Source organism: Pogoniulus pusillus, chromosome 12 (assembly GCF_015220805.1).
Source record: "Pogoniulus pusillus isolate bPogPus1 chromosome 12, bPogPus1.pri, whole genome shotgun sequence".
Taxonomy (NCBI): Eukaryota; Metazoa; Chordata; class Aves; order Piciformes; family Lybiidae; genus Pogoniulus; species Pogoniulus pusillus.
This window is the reverse complement of record NC_087275.1, coordinates 21541486-21567557: the sequence shown is the minus strand read 5'-3', so window position 1 is coordinate 21567557 and position 26072 is coordinate 21541486. Positions and strand designations below refer to the sequence as shown.

The window sequence follows — 26072 nt, the reverse complement described above, 5'->3', positions numbered from 1 at the left end:
TAATTAGTACGACCTCTGAAATGGAAGCTATGCTGTTGATGTCTCAGCACAGTATAGAGTATGAGGAAATGAAGTTCAGCCAATATGTGTCTGCTTCCAAGGCAAACTGAACTGAAAAGCCTCATGGAATTTACACATCAGAAGACAACCTAAACCTGATACATAATTGAAGTGCTAATAGCAGCAATCATCTCTTCTACAACTTCAAGGGAAAAAATAGTGTCTTAAGATTAACTACACAAACAAAAATTAACAACTTGATAGTTTTAAGTGGATAAGGAAATGTTAACTTCCTCCCTCAACCAACAATTAAAAATAGAGTCCTAGCAACTACCATCTTTGCATATCTAAAGGATCACAAATATCAGAAACAGTTTCTGATTCTCTGAATGATGAGTTCTTTTCCCTGTATTCAACAGATGCCTTGTTAAATATTTTTAACCAGAACCCCCTCTACTCTGCCCACCTGGAATACTGTGTCAAATTTTGGGCTCCCCAGTTCAAGAGAGACAGGGACCTGCTGGACAGAGTCCAACTGAGAGTCTCAAGAATGACTTGGGGGACTTGAGCATCTCCCCTACGAACAGAGACTGAGAAACCTGGGGCTGTTTAGTCTGGAGAAGAGAAGAATGAGAGGGGATCTGATCAATGTCTATAAATATCCGAGGGACTGGTGTCAAGCACATGATGCCAATCTCTTTTTGGTGGTCCTCGGCAATAACACAAGGAGCAACAGGTACAGACCTGAACATAGGTTTCAACTCAACATGAGGAGAAACTTCTTTACAGTGAGGGTGATGAAGAAGCACTGGAACAGGCTGCCCAGGGAGATTATGGAGTCTCCTTCTCTGGAGACTTTCAAAACCTGCCTGGATGCATTCCTGTGCAGACCCTAGTGGATCCTGCTTTGTCAGGGAGGCTGGACTCAATGATCTCTGGAGGTCCCCACAAACCTCTAACGTTCTGTGATTTTGTGTGATTCTGTATTTTAAGTGCAAGTCATTTACTTATTAGAAAGTTTTTCGTAGGTAAGGACCTAGAAAACTGAGATCAGAGCAAAGGTACTGAATTCCATAAATCATACATAGGAGAAAAAGTCTCATACATTACACAAAATATCACATATCACCCAAAACTATACATTTGGCTGGCGAGCAACATTTTTTTCAGTTATAAAGCAGGTGCTGTTCAACATCTTTGGTGGTGATATGGACAGTGGGCAGCAAATTTGCTGATGACACCGAGCTGCGTAGCGCAGTTGACAGGCTAAAGAGAAGGGATGCGACTCAGAAGTGCCTTGACAGGCTGGAAATGTGGGTCAGTACCAACCTCCAGAAGTTCAGCAAGGCACTGTGATATTGTGAATTGTGGGAATCCTAAACAAAAGCACAGGCTGGGTGATGAGTGGATTGAACAGCACTGCAGAGAAGGACTTGTGGTGCTGGCTGATGAAGCAGTTGACATGAGCAGGCAATGTGTGCCTGCAGCCTGGAAAGCCAATCATATCCTGGGCTGCACCAAAGTAAGTGTGGCCAACAGGTCAATGAAATAATTCTGCCCCTCCAACTCTGCTCTTGTGAGACCCCATCTGGAGTACTGCAACCGGCACCAGAGCCCTAAAACAAGAAGGACAGGAATTTGTTGAACGGGGTTCAGATGAGGGCCACAAAGACAATCAGAGGGCTGGAGCACCTCTCCTGTAATGACAGGCTGAAAGAGGTGAGTCTGTTCAGTCTGAGGAAGAGAAGGCTTCAGGGAGACGTTATAGCAGCCTTCCAGTAGCCGAAGAGGACCTATGGGAAAGCCAGAGAGGGACTTTTTATAAAGGGCATGTGGTGACAGGACAAGGGGTAACAGCTGTAAACCAGAGCTGGGTAGATTTGCATTGGATGTTAGGAAGAAATTCTTCACAGAGAGTGGCGAGCCACTGGAACTGGTTGCCAGAGGTGGTGTGCATGCCTCATCTCTGAAAGTTTTTAAGACCAGGCTGAAAAAGGCTTTGAGCAACCTGGTCTAGTGGGAGGTATCCATGGTCATGGCAGGGGGGTTGCAATGAGATGATCTTTCAAGTCCCTCCCAACTCAAGGCATTCTATGAAGCATTGACCTTTACTTTGGAAAATGATTAGAAAGTACAAATTCAACAAAGAACTAATCGCAATTATTTCTATCAAGTTTCTGCTTGTTAATATGAAACACATTTAAATTAATAAAAATTACTAAATTAAAAATCAACCCACTTCAGTTACTGATTTTTTCCTACATAACTCTCTTTGTGTTTCTGAAGTTACTGTATGTAATATATGTGCCAGTTCATTGTCTCTTCACCTCTCCTTATTTCATGAGCAATTAAAATGCTGTAATTCAGCAAAGAGGTGAAATGTTAAGTAAGTATGAAGTAAGAACCATACAATAGTTCTGTGATTTTCAGTCATAACAGAACAAACTCAAGCTGGTCATGGTTTATTATTGTTCACTGAAGTGCACAGTTCTTTCTACACTTTGCTCAAAAAATACAGTGGAAGCCACAAGCAGCATCTTGCAACATCCACAGTGTGACAAATTTCTTTATTGAGATACCAATAGTTTACTAGACCACTGACACAGAGGTCAGTGCTGGGTCCAGCCTTGCTCAACAGATTCTTCATCAACCTAGATGAAGGGACAGAGTGTACCCTAAGCTAGGACACAGAACTGGGAGGAGTGGCTGACACACTGGAAGGCTGTGCTGCCATCCGGCAAGATCTGGACAGACTGAACAGCTGGGCAATGACAAACCTAAATGAAGTTCAACAAGTTAAAGTGTAGAGTCCTGCATCCTGGGAGGAGTAACATCATGTACGAGTACAGATGAGAGGTTGACCTACTGAAGATCAGCTTGACAGAGAAATATCTTGGAGTCCTGGTTAAGTTATCCATGGGACAGCAATGTGCCATGGCAGCCAAGAAAGCCAATAGTGTATTTGGGTGCACTAAGAATTATGTGCAGCACGTCAAAGGAGGTTCTCCTCCTCCTCTGCTCAGCCCTAGTTAGACCTCACCTGGAATACTCTGTACAATTCTAGGCTCCCGAGTTGAAGAGGGATGGGCAACTACTGAGTGTTCAATAGAGAGTTATGAGGATGATTAAGGGTCTGAATAATCTGTCATATGAGGAAAGACTGAGAGACCTGGGGCTGTTTAGCCTGGAGAGAAGGCTGAGAGGGGATCTAATCCATGTCTACAAGTGTCTGAAGGATGGTTGTCAGGAGGATGAAGTCAGTCTCCTTTCAGTGATACCCAGTAACAGAACAAGGGACAATGGACATAAACTCAATCACAAGCAATTCCATCTCGACATGAGGAAAAACATTATTACTGTGAGGGCAATGGAGCACTGAAACAAGCTGCCCAGAAAGGTTGTGGAGTCTTCTTCTCTAGAGATCTTCAAAACTTGCCTCGATGTGTTCCTGTGTGACCTGCCTAAGTGGTCCTGCTTTCCAGTGTGTTTGGACTTGACCTCTGGATGTCCCTTCCACTCCTAGCATTCCATGATTTTATGATACTCACTGATGCACCACTATCCCTTTGCTTCTTGAATTTCTTTGTACATCAGTCTGCTACATTTGCAAACTGACCCAGCTTTGGGTGTTTATAATTTTTTCTGTTTGTGTATGAACTTATGTGGGCATGCACACGTAGGATGTGCAAATAAACTGAAGGAACTCACTCCATTTGGCTTTTGCCCATCTCAGAACTAATACTTCAGATCATACTTGAGTGTGAAGACTAAGCTAACCAAGAAATGAACAATGATTTATAGCTTCTCTATGCCAGCTTGTAAATAGTCTACAGCTGTGTTAATTCTCCTGCTCCCTATAGAGAGAGTCCTGTGGTGATATTCCTGCCTCTGATTTTGGAAATGTAGGTTATGGCAGATACTCTCCAAGTGTCCAGGACTCCAGCTGGCAGGGACACACATTATCCATGTTACCATTACCCTCTGTTTTGGATGATCTGTTCTCCAGGCTGTCCAGTAGAGTACAATTTCTGGTTTCCACGCTTTCCCTCTGCTGTCATTCCGTGTAAGCATCATTTGTTCACAGAACTGCAAATCTAAACCCATGACCAGTTTGGGTAAGGATGATAAGGACTCTTCAAAGGAAAAAAAATAGCTGAGTTCACCCTAAATCTCTCAGCCTCCAGCCTAAGCACACGTCAAAAAAAGTTATTCTTAAGACCCAAATTAAGGCTGCCTATAGCACATCATATAGCATCATATACTGAAGATGGGCAATTCCAAGATATTTCGGAAGTATTCTCAAGCAAAGGAGGCAAAACTGTTACGTTTCTAAAAATAAATCTTTAAAAACATCAAAAGCAAAGAACTTTTTGTTTTTGGAAGGCATGGCTGGCAGATCAGAAGAACAGCTGGAAGATGAAATCAAAACACACACACTGGAGCAGAACGCACTTGAAGAAACAGTTAGCATGAAAGACCTACTTCGGCATTATTGGTGAGCTCAAATTTGGCTTAGTTCTTCCTCACAAATAACTGAAGGGACAAACACCACCCAGGCTTTCCCACAGTGCAGAAAGTGCCACTTCAGCCTTGCAAACAAAACGTGCACCACTTGGGAGGGCACCTAAGTCTACAGAACCATTAAAACGCATCATTTTGAATTAGCAAGTGCTCAAGAGAAAAATGCAACACAAAAGAGAGGAAGAGATTTCAAAATACATGAACAACCTCTAAAGGTGTTGGGTCTTTTTGGAAAACTGGACTAACAGCCTACCTTTCCTAAAAGCACAGCATTTAAACTTATATCCAGCCATCTCCTTCAGGATTCAAATTTTACAAGTGACATCAATTGTTTTACTAGTAGAACAACCTAAAGATCTAGAAAATGTCATGCTTATATCTTAGGAGAAAATGTTATGGTGCTATAGGTTATATGTATAGCTAGGTTCACTTCTAAAAATGCAACCTTTTGAACTTGGCCACTGTGCTAACACACAAATTAGTTCTTCATTTAAAGTTTGCTCTCTCTCTCCCTTCCAGAAAACATCTCAAGCATACACAAATGGAAATAGGTCATTGCTTCACTGCCAATAACTAATACTTAAGACTGCTGAAAAGATTACACAGATTCCTTCAGGAGGACAGCCTTAAGTTGTATCTTTTATGTAAATGTAGGTGGGGATTGTAAACCAAGAGAAAGAAGACTGCTTTGCATTGTGGAAAATCGTGAATGTAGCAACAGAGGAGTTAACAGGAAATCTGAAAGCAAAATCAACATCTCCAATTCAGTTTTAGTGATTACTAAGCTTTATGCTTTTATTTGTGTAACCTGTGTTATGCACCAATGGACTGGAGACAAACAAAAGTGCTCATTTTTGCCTCCTAATCCTATTTGGTATTTCATTGTTAACGCCACTTGAGATGGAAAACTAGTAACCTAAAAGATTAGCTCTGCCTCAGAGTAAATATTAATATAAACTCTCATTTAACAGTTTTATTGACTCTGAAAAACACTTAGAGAAATAAGAAAGGCTGTTACTGGACTACTGCTTAGAATTTGTACTGTAGCTTTACTATGATCCTGTTGGAGAAAAAAAAGTTTATTTTCAAAAGTATCACACACCCAAGGAGAACTCAACAAGTTTGGTTGTTTGTTTTTTTTTTAACTACATTTTAAAAGATATAAATCTCCTAAGTGTGCAAGAGAAGCTGTCGCTTGAATTGAAATCACCAAAGCGTTTGGGTTGGAAAGGACCAAAAAGATCAACTAGTTCCAACCCCTCTACCACAAGCAGGGATTCCTCCTACTATACCAAGGGCTCAAGGCCCCATACAACCTGGCTTTGAAAACTCCCAGGGTTGGAGCCATCCACAACTTCTCTGGGCAACCTGTTCCTGTGCCGCACCACCATTATAGTGAAGAATTTCTTCCTTATATCTAACTTAATGTCAGCTTCTTCTAGTTTGAAGCCATACCCCTTGTCCTGTCACTACATTACTTTGCAAAGTCTTTCTCTAGCTACCCCATAGGTCTCTTCAGACACTGGAAGGCTGCTTTAAGTTTTCCTCAAAACTTTCTCTTCTTTAGGCTGACCAACCCCGATTGTCTCATCCTATCTTTGTAGGAGAGGTGCTCCAGCCCTCTGATCACCTTCACGGCCCTCCTCTGGACCTGCCCTAACAGTTCCATATCCTTCTTGTGCTGAAGCTCCTTTCTAGGCGGGATCTTGCAAGAGCAGAGTAGAGGGGGAGAAGTACATCCCTTGTCTTGCTGGCCATGCTTCTTTTGATGCAGCTGAGGATATAGTTTGCTTTCCAGGCTGCAGATGCACCTTTACTTGCTCATACTGAGCATCCCATCAACCAGCACTCTCAAGTCCTTCTCCTTAGGACTGCTCTCTATCCATTCTCCACCTAACCTGATTTTGGGTTTAGAATTTCCTCAACCCAAGTACACAACCTTTGTTGAACTTTATGAGGTTGGCACTGACACACCTCTCCAGCCTGTCAAGGCCCCTCTGGATGGCATCCCTGCCATCCACACTGCTTGGAGTCATCAGCAAACTTGCTGAGTGTGCCTCAAATCCAACTGTTCACATTGCTGACAAAGAGGTTGAACAGCACCAGTCCCAATATCGGCCCTTGAAGAACATCATTTGTCTCCATTTTGATATTGAGCCATTGAGCAGCACTCTTTGAGCATTAGATAAACTTAGTTCAGTTCAAAAGTTTTATTGCTTTCTTGGGCACTAAATGTTAGAAACAAATAAGCATTACTCCCCTCAATTTCCAATGCATTATATGTACCTATATAGATAAAGAGGGGTCTAGAGAGTGGCTAAGATAGATGTTGTGGAATTGCTGCCCTTGGAGATTTTCAAGATCCAAAAGGACAACATTCTGAGCAACCTGGTCTGAATTCTGTGCTAACAGCTTTGAGCAGGAGTCTGGACTGGGGACCTCCCAAAGTCCCTCCAAGCCTGGGTAATTCCATCATTTGATGATACTACTACATACAGAAAGCTTATCCATTGCAGAACTCCACAAGTACAATCCCACAAAATATCATCACCTCCTACCCATCCTAAAGCTCTAGTCAGAAGGCTAAAAACCAGTGGTACAGTATGTTTACATTATTAACTATGCCATAGGATATGTCCTTTGCTGTTAAATGACCAGTGAACCAGTTTAACTAGAATGTTGTCGTTTGTACTTAATTTAGACAACCTTAGAGAATGATGACCTGGTTCTGCAAGAATGAAATTCAATTAAAAATACCTCTCTCTTCTGCAACATGGTCAGCACACATTTCTGTCTTTGGGCACCGAGTTTATGCCTCTGGTGGCATTTCATATTAAACTTTGAAACTGAAACCACAAAGCAGTATTGAAGCTCAGGTTAAAGGAAAAATCTGGAATGAGTGAAAGGCAGGGGGGGAAAAACAGGATTGTGTAAAATCAAACTTTGTAAACTATATACATGTTTCTTCCGTAGTATTTATATCCCTTGATACATGTTCATGAGTTGCTTATCTGTATTTCATGAAACAAAGCTGAAACCTTCATCAAAACTCTCTAGTTTCTTCAAAGTTCTTAATTTTGGATAATGTTAGCTTTATCATACCAGAACACATCAAACCAAATTTTCCCAAGTGAGCCTGCAAGATTAGGGGCTTTATACAAAGGAAAACAAAAAAGTCCTCAGTTTCATGAGCCAGTACAGCTTTCAAAGTAATGGGGAAGTGCTTTGATTTCTAAGTGTTTCAAGGACACAGCAACATTGAAAAGAAAAACCAAAAACCACAAACAACAAAACAAAACCAAATATTTAAGAGTAAATCCTACATTGTAAATATATACACACAAAATACAAATGCAGACAGAGAATTTTTTTTCCTAGGCATACGAATATGTGAAGTTCATCCCAAACTTATCCATGACTGTGAATTTTAATTAACAAATAATTAATAATTGCCCAATTACAGTCTTACTCCTCTGTCTCCACAAATACAGTTAGCATAAGGAAATTCAACAACAATGTAGGCCTTGAATAAACTGATCTGGTTCAAAATGCAGGTGCTAATGGTAGACAGGTGTACTACATCTGGCACCCCCATGCAAGGGAAAAGCGTCTCAGAAATATCAAACCACCAGAATCATGACATATATATTGAAAGCAAAAACAGCTGGCCTGCTCAGGACCACACAAGGCAGATCTGGTTAAATTCAGAAGGTCTTTATCTTAGAATAAGTGACAGTAAAACAAAACCAAAGGCTTGAAGAGCTCCACTGTGTGGTTGTTTTCTTCCAGAGGTCTTCCCTCCTCATCTACATTTAGGTCCCAGATGGCTTTATTGTCTTACACAACCATTACTGTAGATCCAGTGAACATCACTGCTCCACTGTACTACTCTGGACATAGAACACAAACATGTATAAGCAGGCTGAATTTCTGTAATCAAATTAATTTTGAAGGGGAGAGAGGATCTCCCAGTTTGCATCTTGCACCTCTTCACTGTGTACCAGCTCTTTCACTTAATTGCATCTCCTTCACTTTGATACTGAATCAAAAAGCATACATTGTACTGGGTGTAGAAATCAGAACACTAACTCAGTTTGAGAAAAGGAACTTGCTGAAAAGAAAACTCATGTCCTGGCAATTAGTGGAGCAGGCATAATTGCTGGCGTGGGCTAATAAACTGAACTGAAAGTGCTATTGACTAACCCAATCTCTTTCTTCTCTTTCTGAGCTTTTAATAACCCAGATCAAGCAGATAATGAGAACTCTGTACACAGAGCTGGATTTCAGCGCAACACTTGAAGAGGCACTGCGAAGAACAATCATTAAGATCCTGGAGATACTGTGCCAGGATAAAAACACAAGAGCAAATAAACTAGCTTAGGAATGGGAATGCTGGAGATACTGTTGGTGACTCATTAATCTGGAGTCAGATATCAAATAGGACACTTCAGATTCTGAGATCAGAAACAGGCAATTAAAAAATACGTAATTAAAACCAAAATAATATTGAAAATAAAAGTTATGTCATTAATGACAAAGAAGGACAGGTCTCATAAGAAAGGCTGTAAGAGCAAGAATAGCATTGGGATAGTATTTGATACTTGTTAACAGTGAGAAAACTTTATGTTCTTTAGAAAAGCCTACAAAGCACACTACATGAAGACTACAAAAACAACACATGTCCCCACCCCACTAAAAATCAAGACTGCATAAACAAGCTACCTGGTTATAACTGTCCATCTTCACATTCCACATCAAAGAAAGAAGTCCCTGAAAGTACCACCATGCTGTTCCCTGCCTGAACCTACCTTTCACTTCTAGTTCTTATACACTCAAGTCAAACTCCACACATCTCTTTCCTTCACTATTTAGCTTTTTAACTACAGAAAAACATACAAGAGATGATGATAGGTAGGTGTAGGAGGAGCTGGAATATTTTATATTTGCTGCAGTCAGATTTATTCTATGCTTCTTCATTGTTCTATAGGCACAAGTTCTCATTCCCAAAAGTAACCAGCTTCACATCAGCAAAAAACAGACGAGATGCTGATAGCCTAACACCCGTTTCTTGAACAACACTCTCTTTTCACCTCTGATCAACTGCATACCAATTTTCAGGATTTACAAGCTGAGTTCAGCACTGGACACCACAAAGGGCACAGTGAAGACTGAAGCAGAAAACAAATGCCCCTCTTCTGCCAGGGCAGACTGCAATTTTTAATCAAAATGCTCCAGCAAAACTGGTACTTACAGAGAACTTGCAGTTGGGCTGATCTAACTGTAACATCATGACCATCTGAACAAAAATTGCTGGAACAGCCTGAGACTGAAGTGAATTTGTTCTTGATTTTTTTTTCTGGAAAGGCTTGCAATATGAACTATGCATCTGAAATATAATCAGGCCAAATTCAAGAAAGGGATAATAGCACCTTTTAAGGATGGTCTTCCAAATAAGCCTTGATGACACATGAATGGTTTGGAACAAGTATTTCCAAGTCACTCACTTTTACTTTCCACCCTGACAGACTGATTGTTATGCATTGCTAACTATTCAATGCAAGATACTAAGATGACATACAATATATGCCTGTAAGAAAATTTCCTCTAAGCCATTCTGTTCAGCACTAAGAAATTCCTTGTTCTACATCAGCAGGCCACTCAGTCTCTTGTGCCTGCAAGATGTGTATGCTTACCACCATTACTCCATGCATTACACCAGTTCAGCTCAAGATTGGTCTTACTGCAGTCAAAAATGTAGCGTAACTACTCTATTAACCTTCCTATGGGCAGGAGGTCTTAATTGCCATCTGGGGTGGGATCTGCAAGACACTGATACCAATTTATAAGGACTAAGGTTAATGAAAGACAAGGGAATAACAGCTTCCGTTTCCCTCTTCACTCTTCCCACTAAATTACAAACAAAGGAGAATGAGGTGCTGCTGTGGGTATCTGACTGCCTTCCACCTAAAAAAAAATTACCCTCCCCTTCTCTTTATTGTTAGGTAATGGTGACTTTAGATACTGACTTCAGATGAAGAAACTCCAGTTCACAAAATCCACAGGTTCACTGCAAATTTCACATTCATCATCTTCATGCTGCTTCCTTCAACACTTGGATGTAACATGACAAAAAACACCATACTTGTCACTGCAAACTCCTGCCAACTGGAATCATGCAGTGCTACATAAGGAAGTCTGCAAACACTGATTAGTGGCAGACATAACAGCAACAACTGGTCCAGTAGGCATGGACTCAATTTCTTCTTTATTTTAGTGAATTAAATGAGGGGTTGGGAATCCTATGTTACATTACTTTTCTCTGATTTTTATTTTACTTTTAGTCCTGCTATTCAAATTTTGGGTAGCTAGCTCTATGCCAGGCTGGTAGCAAGGTGTGGAAAGCATATCATGTACACCTAAGATAGATCCAACACATAAGCTGCATTTGGCCCTCTTAAGTAGCCTATGAATGGGTCTTGCTCCTACCAAAGCCCTACACTGTCAGCACATGCTTGTAAAAACAGAACAGGAAACAACTTCCTGGAAGAGGTGCCAGGTTATGTAAAGATCACACCAAGACCACCACAGGAAAAGAGTGGAGCTTCTAGAGGACAGTTAAATGTCTCATCAAATCCTTCAGAGCAAGCTGATGCCTTAGATAAGAGCATGCTTTGAGGAATGTTTCCTTCAGCAGATGCCAGGTGCAGGAGCCTGGGGCTTGTTCCTGCTCAGTTACGGCAAAAGACCTGTCTGTGGGGCTGTGTAGGGAACTGTGTCAGGAAACTGACTCATAACATAAATGAACATTTTCTACTTTTCACTCTTAAGTTATTTATAACCTGAATGGCTTCTCAGAGCAGTTTACCACATGGCCTCATAAAATGACTTACCTTGAAGAGCTGAAGTGGACAGCAAAATAGGTGCAGGTGGAAGAACCAGCTGGTGTTGGTAAGGAAAGAACAAGAATTTTCCAAGCTGGCTTTGCTAGCTACTGAAGTCAGTAGAGCATGAAAGTCTACCCTAAAGCACAAGTGTCAGTATAAACCTCTCTAATTTAAACACTAAGTTGCCATATATTTGTTTGTTGTATGAATGGAAGCACAATGGTTTTCCGTTAACTACAGAGAGAACAGAAACAACCATGCCCGACATAAAGCTCCTGCCAACATGAGACTACAAAAAGAATGGGCTGTGACACAGGTTGTGGCTTGTGCTGGTCCAAAACCAGCAACAACAAATAATTGATGTGCTGCAGACTTATCCCTTCTGGTCTCAGTTTTAACCATTTTTAGAAGGATTTTTTTTCCTCACTTTTGTTACCTGCTTGGAGTGTCTGATGATCTCTATAGGTAATGTAGTGCCCATCCCTATGAGACAGGGGCTGTATTCTGCCAGAAAATTGACAGTAATCACAATGAAGAGCTGAATGGATACAAAGAGCTTTTTCTTCATCTCAAGCTTGGTCAGTAGTACTCACCACTGTAAAATCCATGAAGACACACAGATTTACCAAAAAATTACATATATTTTAATTGATTAGATTTAGGGCAAATTTTATTAAATACATCATCCTAAAATTCCAGTGTGGAATTCTGTAAAACCAGTATCAAATGTTGAGAATTTACCAGGTTGTTTTTTTAATACTGTTCAAACTTACTTTCTCTTTCTTCTTCCACAGACTGAGCACAGAAACTATGAACGAGCAATGAAATTCATGAAGAAACCAACTAATAACAGTATATAAACACTATATAAACAGGAAACTATAAAGAGCCTATAAAAGAAAATATAGTTGGCTGTATTGGATAGCAATGTCACCTTACTCTGATACTGAGACAGGCGAGCACTTCACCTCTTCAGCAGTCTCAAGTATAAAGCAAATCCAACCCAGTGAATGCTATTTGTGAAGATTGTCATGGATTCCTTCCTTCACCTTATTAAGGCCATCGATACCTGTGTCATCCTTGCTTAAGATTTCCACACAGATCCTCTTCTGAGAGGTAAAATATGACTAGACTCCACAGTAGAGAGAAAGGGAATGTTTGGGATCAAGCTGGGTTTTGCTGGTCAGGAAAAGCATTTACCTCTGCTTTTGGAAACTACTGCATCTACAGATCAGAAAGTGGCTCTCCAGCTTTTGTTTTGCCACATTCTGCAGCATGTGCTCTAAGCACCTCCCTCAATCCCATGTATCACACTGGCAAGATGTGGCTTGCATTCCCAAGACATCAATGTTAAATCAACATGGAAGGATTTCTACTCAACCTAAACTAGTCCATATGCTTACAATTTACATAGAATAACAGAAGCTGAAGTGAGGCTTATTGTATTTGTTGTTTGGGTGGGGTTTTAAGTGAATCACCTAAGAGATTTTGGCATCACAATTCTCTCTCCTGCTCTATGGAAACTGTTCCAGATGTTAAGGGAACTGGAGCTCAGAGATGTCACATATGTATTAGCATCAAATGCAAGCCCTTAAAAAAGGCTGGAAAAAAATCAGGTAATTTGGCACAGAAATGTTATCACAGTATCATCAGGGTTGGAAGACACCTCACAGATCATCAAGTCCAACCCTTTACCACAGAGCTCAAGGCTAGACCATGGCACCAAGTGCTACGTCCAACCTTGCCTTGAAGTGCCCCAGGGACGGTGACTCCACCACCTCCCTGGGCAGCCCATTCCAGTGTCCAATGACCCTCTCAGTGAAGAACTTTCTCCTCACCTCAAGCCTAAATCTCCCCTGGCGCAGCCTGAGGCTGTGTCCTCTCATTCTGGCGATGGCCACCTGAGAGAAGAGAGCAACCTCCTCCTGGCCACAACCACCCCTCAGGTAGTTGTAGACAGCAATAAGGTCACCCCTGAGCCTCCTCTTCTCCAGACTAAACAATCCCAGCTCCAGTTTTTTGGTATGAAGAGTTAACCCACTGCTGCCAAGCCACAAGATGATAAACCAGTCTGTCTTTATTGGGGGCATGTATTATCTACCAACATGAATCTTCTTGGTGTCTTTCAAACACTGTGGTAATCATTTACCTTCTATTTTAAACTCTCCTCGGTAAATTACTATATAGCTGCACACTCTACCACACATAGTAACTTCAGAAGAATGAACATTTTATGTACCAGGACTAATATCCAACTCCTCACATTAATCCTGCATCACCAAGTCAAGCCTGTTTTCCACACAAACCAAGCAACTGAGGTGGAACTTCACCTGCACCTTTTCAGACTAAAGAGTCTGAAAATACCTGCCTGGCATGTGTTCAGTCAGCCATGGATAATGTTGTATCCCTTACTTAAAATGACTAAATATGCTTTTCAAGGAAAGGTGACCACCATTTTAAAAACAAATAAAACCCAAAATTAAAAGAAAGAGAACATGTCACTAAAAGGGAGGTTTCAGATAAGTTGTAAGTAGTTTTGTATTTCAGCAGTTTTTCCTCAGGTGTACATTTGTACCATCCTCATATATACTACTACAGATTCATTTTATTATTTCAAAGTATGCATTTATTTTTAACACATTTCAGTAAAATTTTAATACATATATGAAACTAACAACTCATCTTTTCTTCAGAAATCTGATCACTACTGTAATGGTTTGGGTGTTACCTGCCCCCCCCCCCACACTTTGTAAATCACCCAGACTAGACTCAGCCTGCTCTGGAAAATCGAATGAAGCTTATTATTTACAGCTAGCACATTATACAAACAGATATTTACAGTATATACAGTTATATACAGAAATATATAAGGTAAAAGGTAATACAGAAACACAACAGCCCTCCCAGAAACCTGAGTACCCAGGAGGGGCTCCCAACTGCCCCTTCACCTTCCCCCTACCCCTCTCAACCTTACCCCAGTCCCACGGAAGAATAGAGGTTTGGCCAGGGGGTTAGGAAGCAAAGTGGATTAGTCAAAGAAACGGAGGGTGAGGTTAGAGAGATGCAACTCAGAGCTCCCCAGCAGCAGAAGAGAGTTATCTATGTTTTGATTTCTGGTTTTATACATCTCAGCAAGCCTATGTGCGAGGTAGACATCAGCCTTGTTTTCCTTCCACAGCCTACCATCGAGTTCTTCTCATCAAAACATTCTAGCTAGGCTCAAACTAGCACAACTACTGACTCTACATTATCTGCCCTTGTTTGTTCATACAGAAAGTAATATTCTCTCAACTGTTTAATTTGGAGTAGGAGTAAAGCACAACTGCAATAATTTAAACAAAAATGTTAAGACTTAAAAGTAGAACCTAAGGACCTTTCCCACAAGAAAAAAGCGCTAGTATTTCTTCATTACAGCACACACACTCCAGTGTATGTCAGATCTCATCCTATGCATCTGCTTCGTTCCAATTTTTACAACATGCTATGAAAAAGTTAGCAAATTCTAATAATTATAATCAATCACTGTAAATATTTATCATCACCTTTTAAAAAAGTTTAAGATGTCAACTGCTCTCATACAGAAACTACAAAGGGCAAATTGAATGCATCTTAAAATGCCTTTTTTTCAGCTTCTCAACTGTAATATACAACCAACCTGTGGGAACATCACCCAGTATTTCTGTATTTTCATGACTATTTGTGGTGTTTTCATTATAAAAGTCTATTTAAGAAGTTGCTACAACTCAGTGACTTGTAGGAACAATTATGCATACTACTATCACACACTTGGACGCAACCTTGGATGATGATGGTTCAATCAGCCCTGTCTCCTGTTTACTAGAGGCTTTGGTAAGTCCTGTCATTTAGGATCCACAGCACACCAACAGTCCCAGCTGCACACCTTTTAGACAAGTTGAAATGGCTCTAGTTTTTAAAGTTTATTATTTTGCATTGGTAGTTGAAGACATTTCTGTAAGAAATTCAGACAGAAAAAAAAGGATCTCTTACTTTAGTATTCAAATGTCAACTACCACTGTAAGTAAAAATGAGAGCCCAGTGTTTTTCTTGTCCTCTCTTAGTCATGTCCCACTTCCCTTCCAATTACCATATAGATCAAAAGTCCATCTCCTACAATCTTCTCAGAAGTTCAAAGTTCTCACAGTATGTCTGAGGTTGAGTGTTAGAGGCATCCTTTCTTCATTAGTGGGTGTAATCTGGACAAGCACTTCGGGAAAGTTCTTGTAAAGTCCTTCACTAGAAATCCAGACAGCCAGGAGGGGAACTACCTGGTTAGGACTTCCTGGTTTACAAGTCTTTTTCAGGGCCTCCTCTTGCACAAAGGTCACTGACTAGATTTTTGCAACTATCTATACTGAAAAGGCAGGTTATAGAGCTAAGCATCAGCCTTCCAGGAGGCATCACGAGTGTGTTTTTAAATCCCTGTGTCTCTTGTTTAGTTTTGTTACAAAAACATAAATAAAGAAGAAAACCATACCTCCACAGGATTTGAAGTATGAACCTAGAGGTACAATTCTCATCTCAATCATGTAATTTTTTTAAATCTCTGAATATTACAAACATGCTTTTATCTTTGTATTTATTTTTTATTTAAGGGTTAGGCTTTTTCAGCCTTTGACCTGTAACAGAAGTAAAGACTGGCCAGTAGGTACATTTATTCCTGTTACTCTGTAATGACTTTTGACTGATTCATCCTCCTTCTGACTCATGTAATTAGCACAACAGAAGTAGGTTCTGAAAAACAGAACAAGCAGTCATCCTAAGAAAGAGATGCTCTCTATCTACCTATCTCACCTTCTGTACAATAGTTAATCGATTTGAGCACGTTGTTCAACAGAAGAAAGAAAAAAAGAGCCATACACTTTTTTCTAGGGTAGCAGATAATAATTACAGATAGGTTGATACTGGTTATACCTTTGGCAGGACAATATGGTTCAAAACTGACTTTAAATATCAAAGAAATTATTATATGTGCTGACCAAATTGTTTTCCCATCCTTTTTTTACAATTAAGAAAGACCTAAAAATGTAGGCTTACAGGTTTCTTTTCCAGAAGATATTCACTGAGGACTAGTTTAAGAATGAAAATAATCTGTACTTATCAATAGCTGGAAAGACAACTATTTCCATTCAGCAGGGGAAAAAAAATTAAAAACCTGCTGGAAGATATTTGAAAATGATGTCTTATCCAGCATTGCAGAAGCTGTTTATGGTAGTATCTTACAATACAATTTCAAATAATTAATGGTATTTGTCCATACATTTAGCTCCATCTTCCAGGTAATCACACATAAAAAGAAGTCAATTAAACACTTGCAGGAGATAAAATGTCTTCTAATATTCTATGAGTCTTAGGGCAGACAAAAAAAGATACCAAAACATAATCCTCTTCCATCAGTATTTATCAAACTAGGTAAGAACAGAAAATACAGAATTTTCTGGGTTTCATTGCTACCTGTATATAAGAAAAAATCAACAGTCTCTGGCTTGCAAACAGGACTATGATCTAATCCAGTGGCAACAAAATTCTGACATCCACTCCCCAGGTGAAATCAGCTGGGCCTTCCTCCTGCCCTTCTTGATACTTTCAAACCTCTTGCTTGAAATTTCATAGCAGCCCAAAGGACTGAACATGGAGACCAAAATACTCAATTTGTAAGTGCTAATATTATAATGGGTACAGTATAAGAATTTTAAATTCATCTGCTTACCAAAATTATCCCAATGGTCAGAATTAAGTACCTTTGCAGAACAGAAATGGGCCTGCCCTAATATATTCACTCAGTGGTTTGAGGACTGTAATGCTCTGTTTGCCAGTGCTGCATCCTTTACTTATTCCCATAGAATCATAGAATCGACCAGGTTGGAAGAGACCTCCAAGATCATCCAGTCCAACCTATCACCCAGCCCTATCCAGTCAACTAGACCATGGCACTAAGTGCCTCATCCAGTCCATATTCTACCTTGCTAGAAGATGAGCAGAAAAGGTAAATTAAAATAGTATTTAGAATCAGAAAATAAGAGATGCCTCTAAGGAAAAGAACACAGGTGACCTTATTGTGGCCTTCCAGTATCTGAAGGGGGCCTACAAAAAAGCTGGGAAGGGACTTTTTAGGCTATGAGGTAGTGACAGGACTAGGGGAAATAGAGGAAAGCTGGAGGTGTGTAGGTTCAGACATGAGGAGGAAGTTCTTCACCGTGACAGTGGTGAGAGCCTGGAATGGGTTGCACAGGGAGGTGGTTGGGGCCCCATCTCTGGAGGTGTTTAAGGCCAGGCTGGATGAAGCTGTGGCCAGCCTGATCCAGGGTAGGGTGTCCCTGCCCACGGCAGGCGAGTTGGAACTAGATGATCCTTGTGGTCCTTTCGAACCCTGACTGATTCTATTAATGTTGAATGGCATGATGAAAACATACATTTTTATGTCATCAAAACTTTGATAACTCTTAGTCAAATAGGAGATACTTTCCTTGGTGTTTTAAAACAATTTACCTGTCTGACAGTGGGAATTCTCTCACAGGCTCTTCGCAGTTGTGCCCTGGTAGGACAAGGGGCAATGGGTATAAACTACAGTACAGGAAGTTCCACCTCAATGTGAGGAGGAACTTCTGTACTGTAAGGATCATGGAGCACTAGAACAGGCTCTTCAGAGAGGTTGTAGTCTCCTCCGGAGACTTTCAAGACCCATCTGGATGCATTCCTGCATGACCTGTACTGGATTATATGGTCCTGCTCTGGCAATGGGGTTGGGCTCAATGATCTCCAGAGGTCCCTTCCAACACCTATCATCCTGTGATCATTTTTTACTCAGTTATATTGCTTCCATTATTATAATTGTTCTACTGTATGGTAGTGAGTTTGCTATGTATAAAGCATTTACCACTATACTTAACAGAGTCTTTCAACACACCTACCACCTACTTCTTAAATGTTTTAGTTTTTCATGCAATGGAAATCTGACCAAAAAAAAAAAAAAAAAAAAACTTGTTAAAAAACCCAAAATATTAAGAGTTGTCTGCTGTGTACATTGCTATGCTGGCTATATCTAACAAATAATAATGTCATAGACTTCCACCAAAGATCAAATCACTCAAATATGACTGATATTTTTGCAGAAATCTGCAAATAGGTAAAACCACATCTGGTTTTCATTCTGATGCTGCTGTCCAAATGTAGATTCCTGAACTGTTCCAGTAGCCCCTTCTGGGCTGCATCAAAAGAAGTGTGGCTGGCAGATCAAGAGAGGTGATTCTGAATGTCAGTCTGCTATGCTATGGTGAGACCTCACCCAGAGCACTGTGTCCAGTTCTGGAGTCTCCAGCAAGACAAGAAAAGACACGGGCCTGATGGAGTAGGTCCAGAGGAGGGCTACAAACATGATCAGAGGGCTGGAGCACCTCTCCTACAAAGACAGGCTGAGACAGTTGGGATTATTTAGCCTGGAGAAAGCTCCAGGGAGACATTAGATCAGCCTTCCAATACGTGAAAGGGACTACGAGAAGTCTGGAGAGGAACTGCTTAGAAGAGCTTGTAGCAATATCAGGTGGGGCAATGGTTTGAAACTAAAGAAGGGCAGATTTAGATTGGACATTAGGAAGAAGTTATTTACTATGAAGGTACTGGAACACTGGAATACATTGTCCAGAGAAATGGAGGCAGCCTCATCCCTTGAGACATTCAAAGTCAGACTTGATAGGGCTCTGAGCAAACTGATCTAGTTGGGTATGTTCCTGCTTTTACTGTAGGGGGTTGAACTAGATAACCTTTAAAGGTCCCTTCCAACTCAATGTATTCTCTGATTCTATGACTTAAACCCATCAGACTTCATGTGTGCACACACACACATATCTACAAACAACTTGCAAACTCAATGCTGAAGAGCTCAGAAAGAAGCTTCATTTTACTAATAGTAGTTCAGAAGACCAAAGTGAAGAAAAGAGAATGGAAAATAACATAAGCATGCCAGATTTTTACCCATTCTCAGGACTAGCATCAGGTTTCATTTTAACCTATATTTAAAAAAAAATATAATAGTGAGACTGAAGATTGGAATTCCTTTCCTTGTTTCAAGAAAACATCAAAGTTTTACTTGGTGGCAACTTGCTACATGCAATGTTCTAGCAAAAACAGGGTTTAAGTAAGTTTCTAGCAAGCACAGCTTCACTAAGGGTTGCCACAGCAACTTCTTATTATGCTATACATTAAAGAAACAGAACCCAGCAAGGTTCCCAGGCAAGGAACTAGAGACATGTTATAGGAACTGATTTGCCAAGTTGTACAAGACAGTAATACAGAGGCTCACAAGGTGCAGAAATGTTGAGTTACAGAAAAATAAAGAGAACCATTGACACAGAACTAAAATGAAGACAACAGTCTAAGAGATTAGCGATTTCTGGAATAAGTACTGCTGTGTGCCCTTCTGTTACCATACAAAAACAGCTGGAGGAAGTGAAGAAACACAGTTAAGAGTTCATACTGCTAGGAAAGGAGGGATGGTTGGCCTGCAGAACATGACAGCCTTTCAGGCATGGGTGTCTACAATATATGGATTTCATATGTATCTTACTCTTCATCATATACTAATATTCAAGAGACCTGGTTACGTGATAATTGGATGGTGATATGGGGGTGTTACGCTAGCCTGTTGCAGACCTGGTCTCAAGTGCAGAATTTATCAGAGTATACCATCTCTCATGTCTAGCCTAGTGAGATTACACCACCGGTTGTTAAGCATACCAAGATAACCAATGTCACAACCCATTTCTTAGACAGCAAGCTTCACACAGCTGCTTGTGTCAAGAAACAAACACCTCCTGATGGCAAGGCCCTAAATTAGCCCCTTACAACTACAGACACTTCACAAGAGAGAGCAGTTGAGGCTTACAAGTCTCATCCCAAAGCATACCAATATTTTCCCACTGTCAGCTAGACCTTAAGCAAGCAACTCTGAAGTCTGCACCTGACAGCCATGAAGGTCAAGATCCAATTATAACCTAAAGCCCTGGGCCATGGAAGCTTTGTACAGTCATTAAATGCTCCTTATACTCTATCGCGGTTTTCCTAGATCCTCAGAAACTGGTGGGTGCGAGTCTGCCAGCTCCAGCAGGAGGATTTGATTTGCACCAGCACAGAGCCACCAGTCAGTCCACCAAACCCAGCTCCCCGACCCCAGCGCGGCACCCAAACCCAAGCTGCGGACCCTACCCAGCAGCAGCGATGACACCCTCCAGCCGAAGCGCCCGGCCGAAGCCGGAGCACATGCCTCGGCAAAATGCACAGGCGCCCGCAGAGCACCACAGCATGACTCCGAGCAAACACACCACAAGCACCCTCAGCCCCTCTTCCCTACCCCCTCACTTTTTTAAAGCCCGCTCGCCGTACCATAGCCTTAAGCTAGCCGGCAGAAATTACGTTAGCGGGAACCGCGGGCCGGGCCGGGCCGTGCGGCGCGGAGCCGGAGGCGGGCGCAGCTGCGCCGGCCCCGGATCGGCGAGGTGTGCGGAGACCCGGGACGGTCACAGCCCCGGCTCCTCCCGCCCCAGCCCCGCGCTCTGCCACTTGAGAGGAAGGAGAGGGCGCCTGGGCAGGCTGATCTCGGCCATCCCCTGACCTTATTCCCTACTTGGCAGGAGGCGCCTACCACCTCGTCGCCTGCCCGGGCGCCGGAGTCCGCCGGGCAGCGCTGCCGATACACCACCTGCCTGGCTCTCCTCACCGCCCCGCAAAGGAGGAGCGACGGGGCTGACGGCGACGGGAAGCCCCATCCGCAACCGCTCACCTGCAAGGGGAAAGTGGCCGCCTTATTGCCCACGTAGCCGCGGACGACATGGCTCTGGATGGAGAGCACCCGGCACTCGCGCTCCGACTCCATGACCGCACAACCTGCCCGCGCCGGGCCGAGCTGGCGGCGCCGGCAGCAGGAGCGGGAGGCGGAGCGCGAGGGCGTCACGCGCTCGCCCTCCTCCCCTGTCACACACACACCCCCCGCCCCCCAGCGCGCGGGAGGCGGGGCGCGCGAGCCCGGCGCCGGCTGGCGGTGGGCGCGGACGCCTAATGGCCGCCTGCGGGCTCCGCTAGCGGGAGATGCTGAGGTAGCCGGCGCGGCTAGGCGCGGCGCCCACTGGCTGCACCTGCCAGCAGCCCCTCACCAGCGGCCACCCACCAGCGGCCACCCACACGCTCGGCTCTCTCTGCAAGTGTCGTCGCTGCTTCCGCCCCGCCGTCACGCGGCACGCGCCGTTACGCGCCGCAGCGGCCGCCTCTTGCAGTCGGCGGCGCGCCGGGAGGCACTGCTGTCCCCGGCGGGCACTGCTGTCCCCGGCGGGCACTGCTGCCCCGGCGGGCACTGCTGCCCCCGGCGGGCACTGCTGTCCCCGGCGGGCACTGCTGCCCCCGGCGTGTCCGGTCCGAAAGAGCTGCCCCAGTGCCCGCGCCCGGCTAGCCTCAGCCTTTTGGCGAGCAGGGTGCTGCGTCCCCGCCTCCACCCTCCGCAGCGGGGAGGCTGTGCCCGTCACCTCGGTACCGGCCAGTCCGCCCAGCCCTGCGGTGAGGCGCTCGCTGACGCTTGCAGGGGTACTGCCCCAAATTCACTCACCCTGGCCCAGCACAGGCCTTCGGTGCCTCAGGCATCGCAGCCACCTTGTGCGGGCGAGTGCTCCCACGTGCCAGCCCCCCTGTACCACCCCGAACGCCACTTGGGGTACCAGCAGCACATGCACACAGACCTCTTTCACCCGATCCTGCACGCCACATACGCCACCATTGTTTCCTCTCTTGCCCTTGCCTACATAATGTGACAGCATTTGATGCCTCTGCCTCTCATGAGCTTCAAGTGCCTGTAGATACTCCCAAATACTGTCCAGAACACAGTGTCATCCTTCCAATGCTCTCCCATCACCATCCCTGTGCACTAACCAGAACTGCTGTCCACGCTCCCTGGTGCTACAATGCTAGCCGCACCTGCCCCTCTGTGTACTGCAAGGCTAAGAGTACACATCCCAAGTGCCCAAAAAGCCCTGTGGAGCCACAGGGCTGGCAGGCAGCCTCTGCGTTGGCACACTGGCCTAGGCTGCAGGTACCTTGACAGAGCACCACCCTCACAGTTGGGTCTTGAAGTGACTGCAATTGTGTGTTATTGACACGCATAAAAAAGTTCCTTCAGAAGGCTGCCAAAACATAAAAGAAGATGTGTTGGCTGGCAAGTGCTACAATACATCAAGACTCTGCTGAGATAGAACTTGATGATGTGTTTGGGTATTTCATCTTCCTCCAGCCATTTGTCATCACTGGCCATCAGAGGTTCAGTCTAAGATCCCTTCACAACAAAAAATCATGCCTGAAGCCTCTTGTTCTTCTCAGTGGATAGCTCTGAATTGATTCTTGAAATAGCGTGATTTTTTGTCAGCAGCTTGAAAGCCTATTTTCCTCATCATAAGTAATCTGTTGGAAAATGAGGGAACATAGTGTTCTCTTTTCTGTCATTATTCCAGGCACAAAACACAGGGTTTGTTCTAGGCAAGGCCTTACTACTAAGAGTGTCTCAGTCACCTATAAATGTAGGTATTTTCCTTGTCATTCATAGAAATTGTTGCATCTCCTCAGAATATAGATAGGGTCAAAATGAATGATCTGCACCATATGCATTGGGAGTGACCTGAACCTATGCTCCAGATCTTTCCGTCCTTCATTCCACCCTTCACTGCTTCCTCTCTTCCTTCTTCCCTCCTTGCCTTCCTCCCTTTCTTCCCACTCACCTTCCTGCCTCCTTCCCTTCTGTCTCTTCTTCCTCCTCTACTTAGAACTCCTTGGCCTATTCACTCTTGCCCTCTCTCCACCAACACATGTCTTGCTCTGATTCCAAACAGGCACCGCGATTGAAGTTGACATTTTGTGAACTCATAGGGCAGGCAAAGGCAAGTCTCCTTGCTTCATTTTGCAGTGCTGAGTCCTGACTGGCAGCCACAGGTCAAATCTACTTTAAAGAAGACAAAACCCTGAAGAATTTGAAGCACAAGCAAATCTTTACAGATCATAGGAAATGGCACACTTGGTTTTTAATTTTTTTCCACCTCACAATGGCTAGAACTGGGTTACATTTAGGGCTGTTTTTCATAATTTAATCAAAATGCACATTCTTAGCATGAAAGCATTGTCTTGGACTAGGTGACCTTTCAAAGTTCCATTCAACCCCTAACATTCTGTGATTCTATGATTCTGTGATGCCAAAAAAAAAAAAACCCAAACAAAAAAACAGGGTTCCAAAGAATAAGCTCTCATCTTCTTTTAAAAGAAAGGCTGCCAAAAATACAGGGTGTCATCTGCAAGACTGATTTCCAGACATGACTCAAGTGCTCTAGCCATTATTCTTTCCCTTTGCCCCTACTCCTTCTCTTACCTCCAAATGAACCTGAGACACAAAATTTCTCTGAAAACACCCAAGCACTTGCGAATACATAAACAACTAAATGTAAGGTCTCTCCTGGAAAAGGCATAGAGAAGTTTCCAGTCCTCATAGAATCATAGAATGGTTTAGGTTGGAAGTGACCTCAAAGATCATCCAATTCCATCTCCCCACCATAGGCAGGGACACCTCCCACTAGAACAGTTCACTCCAAAGAGGGAGCATCCACAACCTCCCTGGGCAACGTGCTCCAGTGTTTCACCACCCTCAGTGTAAAAAACTTCTTCCTAACATCTCATTTAAATCTCCCCTCTTCCAGTTTAAACCCATTACCCCTCGTCCTGTCACCACAAGAGCTTGTCCCTCCCCAGCCTTCCTGTAGGCCCCTTTTGGATATTGGAAGGATACTATAAGGTCTCCTCAAAGCCTTCTGTCATTCTTCCACAAATGTTCTTCATTCTTTCTATGCTCCTTCCTTCTACAACGCTCCTCAGTTTTCCTCACTTCTCCCCCGGCTGTCTGCTCAGACTGTCAGTGCACCAAAAAGCAGTACACTTTGTGGCAAACCTGAGGCAGTAACACACATGGCTGTTGACCAGGAAGATACACATCTTTACCTTCTTTGCTGTAGACCAGACTAGCATCTTTATGGGCCATTTCTTACACAGGCTGCTGCTTTCTGTTGTTGTCTGTTGTTGCCCTTTGGAATTCCAGCTCACTATGCATGAAGAAATCGTGGTATTACAGTGAATAACAAGCTTAACGTGGGTCAACAATGTCACAATATTGCAATAAAGGCAATCACCTTTTGGACAGCACAAACAATAATACAGTCTGCAAAACATGTGAAGTAATACTCAGTACTGGTGGGGTCCTCGGTGAAGTACTGCCAAATTTTTGGAATGGCATTTCATGAATGAAAAATGCAAAAAGGCTGTAAGAAAGGTCCAAGGCTCAGGACACAGAACCCAGGAGGAAGTGGTTTCTCTGTCTTGCTGAAATCTCAACTCTAATAATGGTCTATAGATGTATATAACACAGAGCTATGGAAGAGCAGAAGGGTATACACTGGTGTCCATAATAGAGGCTTTGCTTCCATTATGCAAAGGATTGTGAAAAGCACAGGAAGAGATTATTTTGGAAGGTTTTCTCTTCAGTTTGTTTGTTTCACGTAGCTAGGAGAAGAAGTATGTTTATAAATATTGATAGCTGTATTTAAGTTTGTATTGGAATAGGAGGACAGCAAATGTTAATTGCCAGATTTTCTACATAATCATACTAGAAAAGATTTGGGACTCCCAAGAATACACTCAGCTTGATAAAAAATGAATAGATAAATGATCTTAAATAAGATGTTTAAATAGTATATGGATTCTGTAAATTGTCATTGACAGAAAATAACCTTTGACAGAAAATAACCTTTGACAGAAAATAACCTTTCCTTTTCTCAGCAATTCTTGGGGATGATAGAACTGGACTAGCAAAGAGTAATAATTGTGGCCTCCATAATCAGAAGACCACCTGTACTTAAAATACTGATCTTTCACTGCTCAGTTGAATGTTTGCTAAGACAGATTGTAAAGTATCAGTTTATGATTGTAATAGTACCAATACTTGTGGGTGCTGATGGACGAGAAGCTGGACATAAGCAGACAGTGTGAGCTTGCAGCCCAGAAGGCAAATCACATCCTGGGCTGCATCCAAAGCAGCATTGCCAGCAGATCCAGAGGTGATTCTGCCGCTTTGCTCTGCTCTGCTCTGGTGAGACCTCACCTGGAGTACTGCGTCCAGCTCTGGAGCCCTCAATATAGGAAGGACATGGACCTGATGGAGAGGGCCCAGAGGAAGGCCACAAAAGTGATCAGTGGGTTTGAACACCTCTGCTGTGAAGACAGGCTGAGGGAGCTGAGGTTGTTCAGCCTGGAGAAGTAGAAAGCTCCGGGGAAGCCTAATAGTGACCTTCCAATACCTGAAAGATGGAGAGAGACAAAGGCCTGCAGTGATAGGATGAGGGGAAATGGCTTCAAACTGGAGAAGAGCAGATTTAGACTGGATGCTATGAATAAGCTCTTTACTATGAGGGTAGTGAAACACTGGACCAGGTCACTCAGGGAGGTAGTTGAGGCCTCTTCCCTGCAGATATTCACTGTGAGGCTCAACAGGGCTCTGGGCAACCTAATCTAGTGGAGCATTTTCCTTGCTGACTGCAGAAGGGTCTGGACTAGATGACCTTCAGAGGTCTCTTCCAACCC

General features: G+C 43.0%; 1 protein-coding gene across 2 annotated transcripts in view; it reads right to left on the bottom strand.

The window, feature by feature from the left end:
* The window catches only part of PDXK (pyridoxal kinase), a 54569-nt gene extending 33197 nt beyond the window's left edge, over positions 1 to 21372 (bottom strand). For both annotated transcript variants that reach the window (XM_064152622.1, XM_064152623.1), the window contains exon 1: positions 21199 to 21372. In XM_064152622.1, the coding sequence (XP_064008692.1) occupies positions 21199 to 21291 (93 nt within the window). In that variant the 5' untranslated portion in view covers positions 21292 to 21372. The remainder of the gene's footprint in view (positions 1 to 21198) is intronic.
* Between the last annotated feature and the right edge of the window lie 4700 nt (positions 21373 to 26072).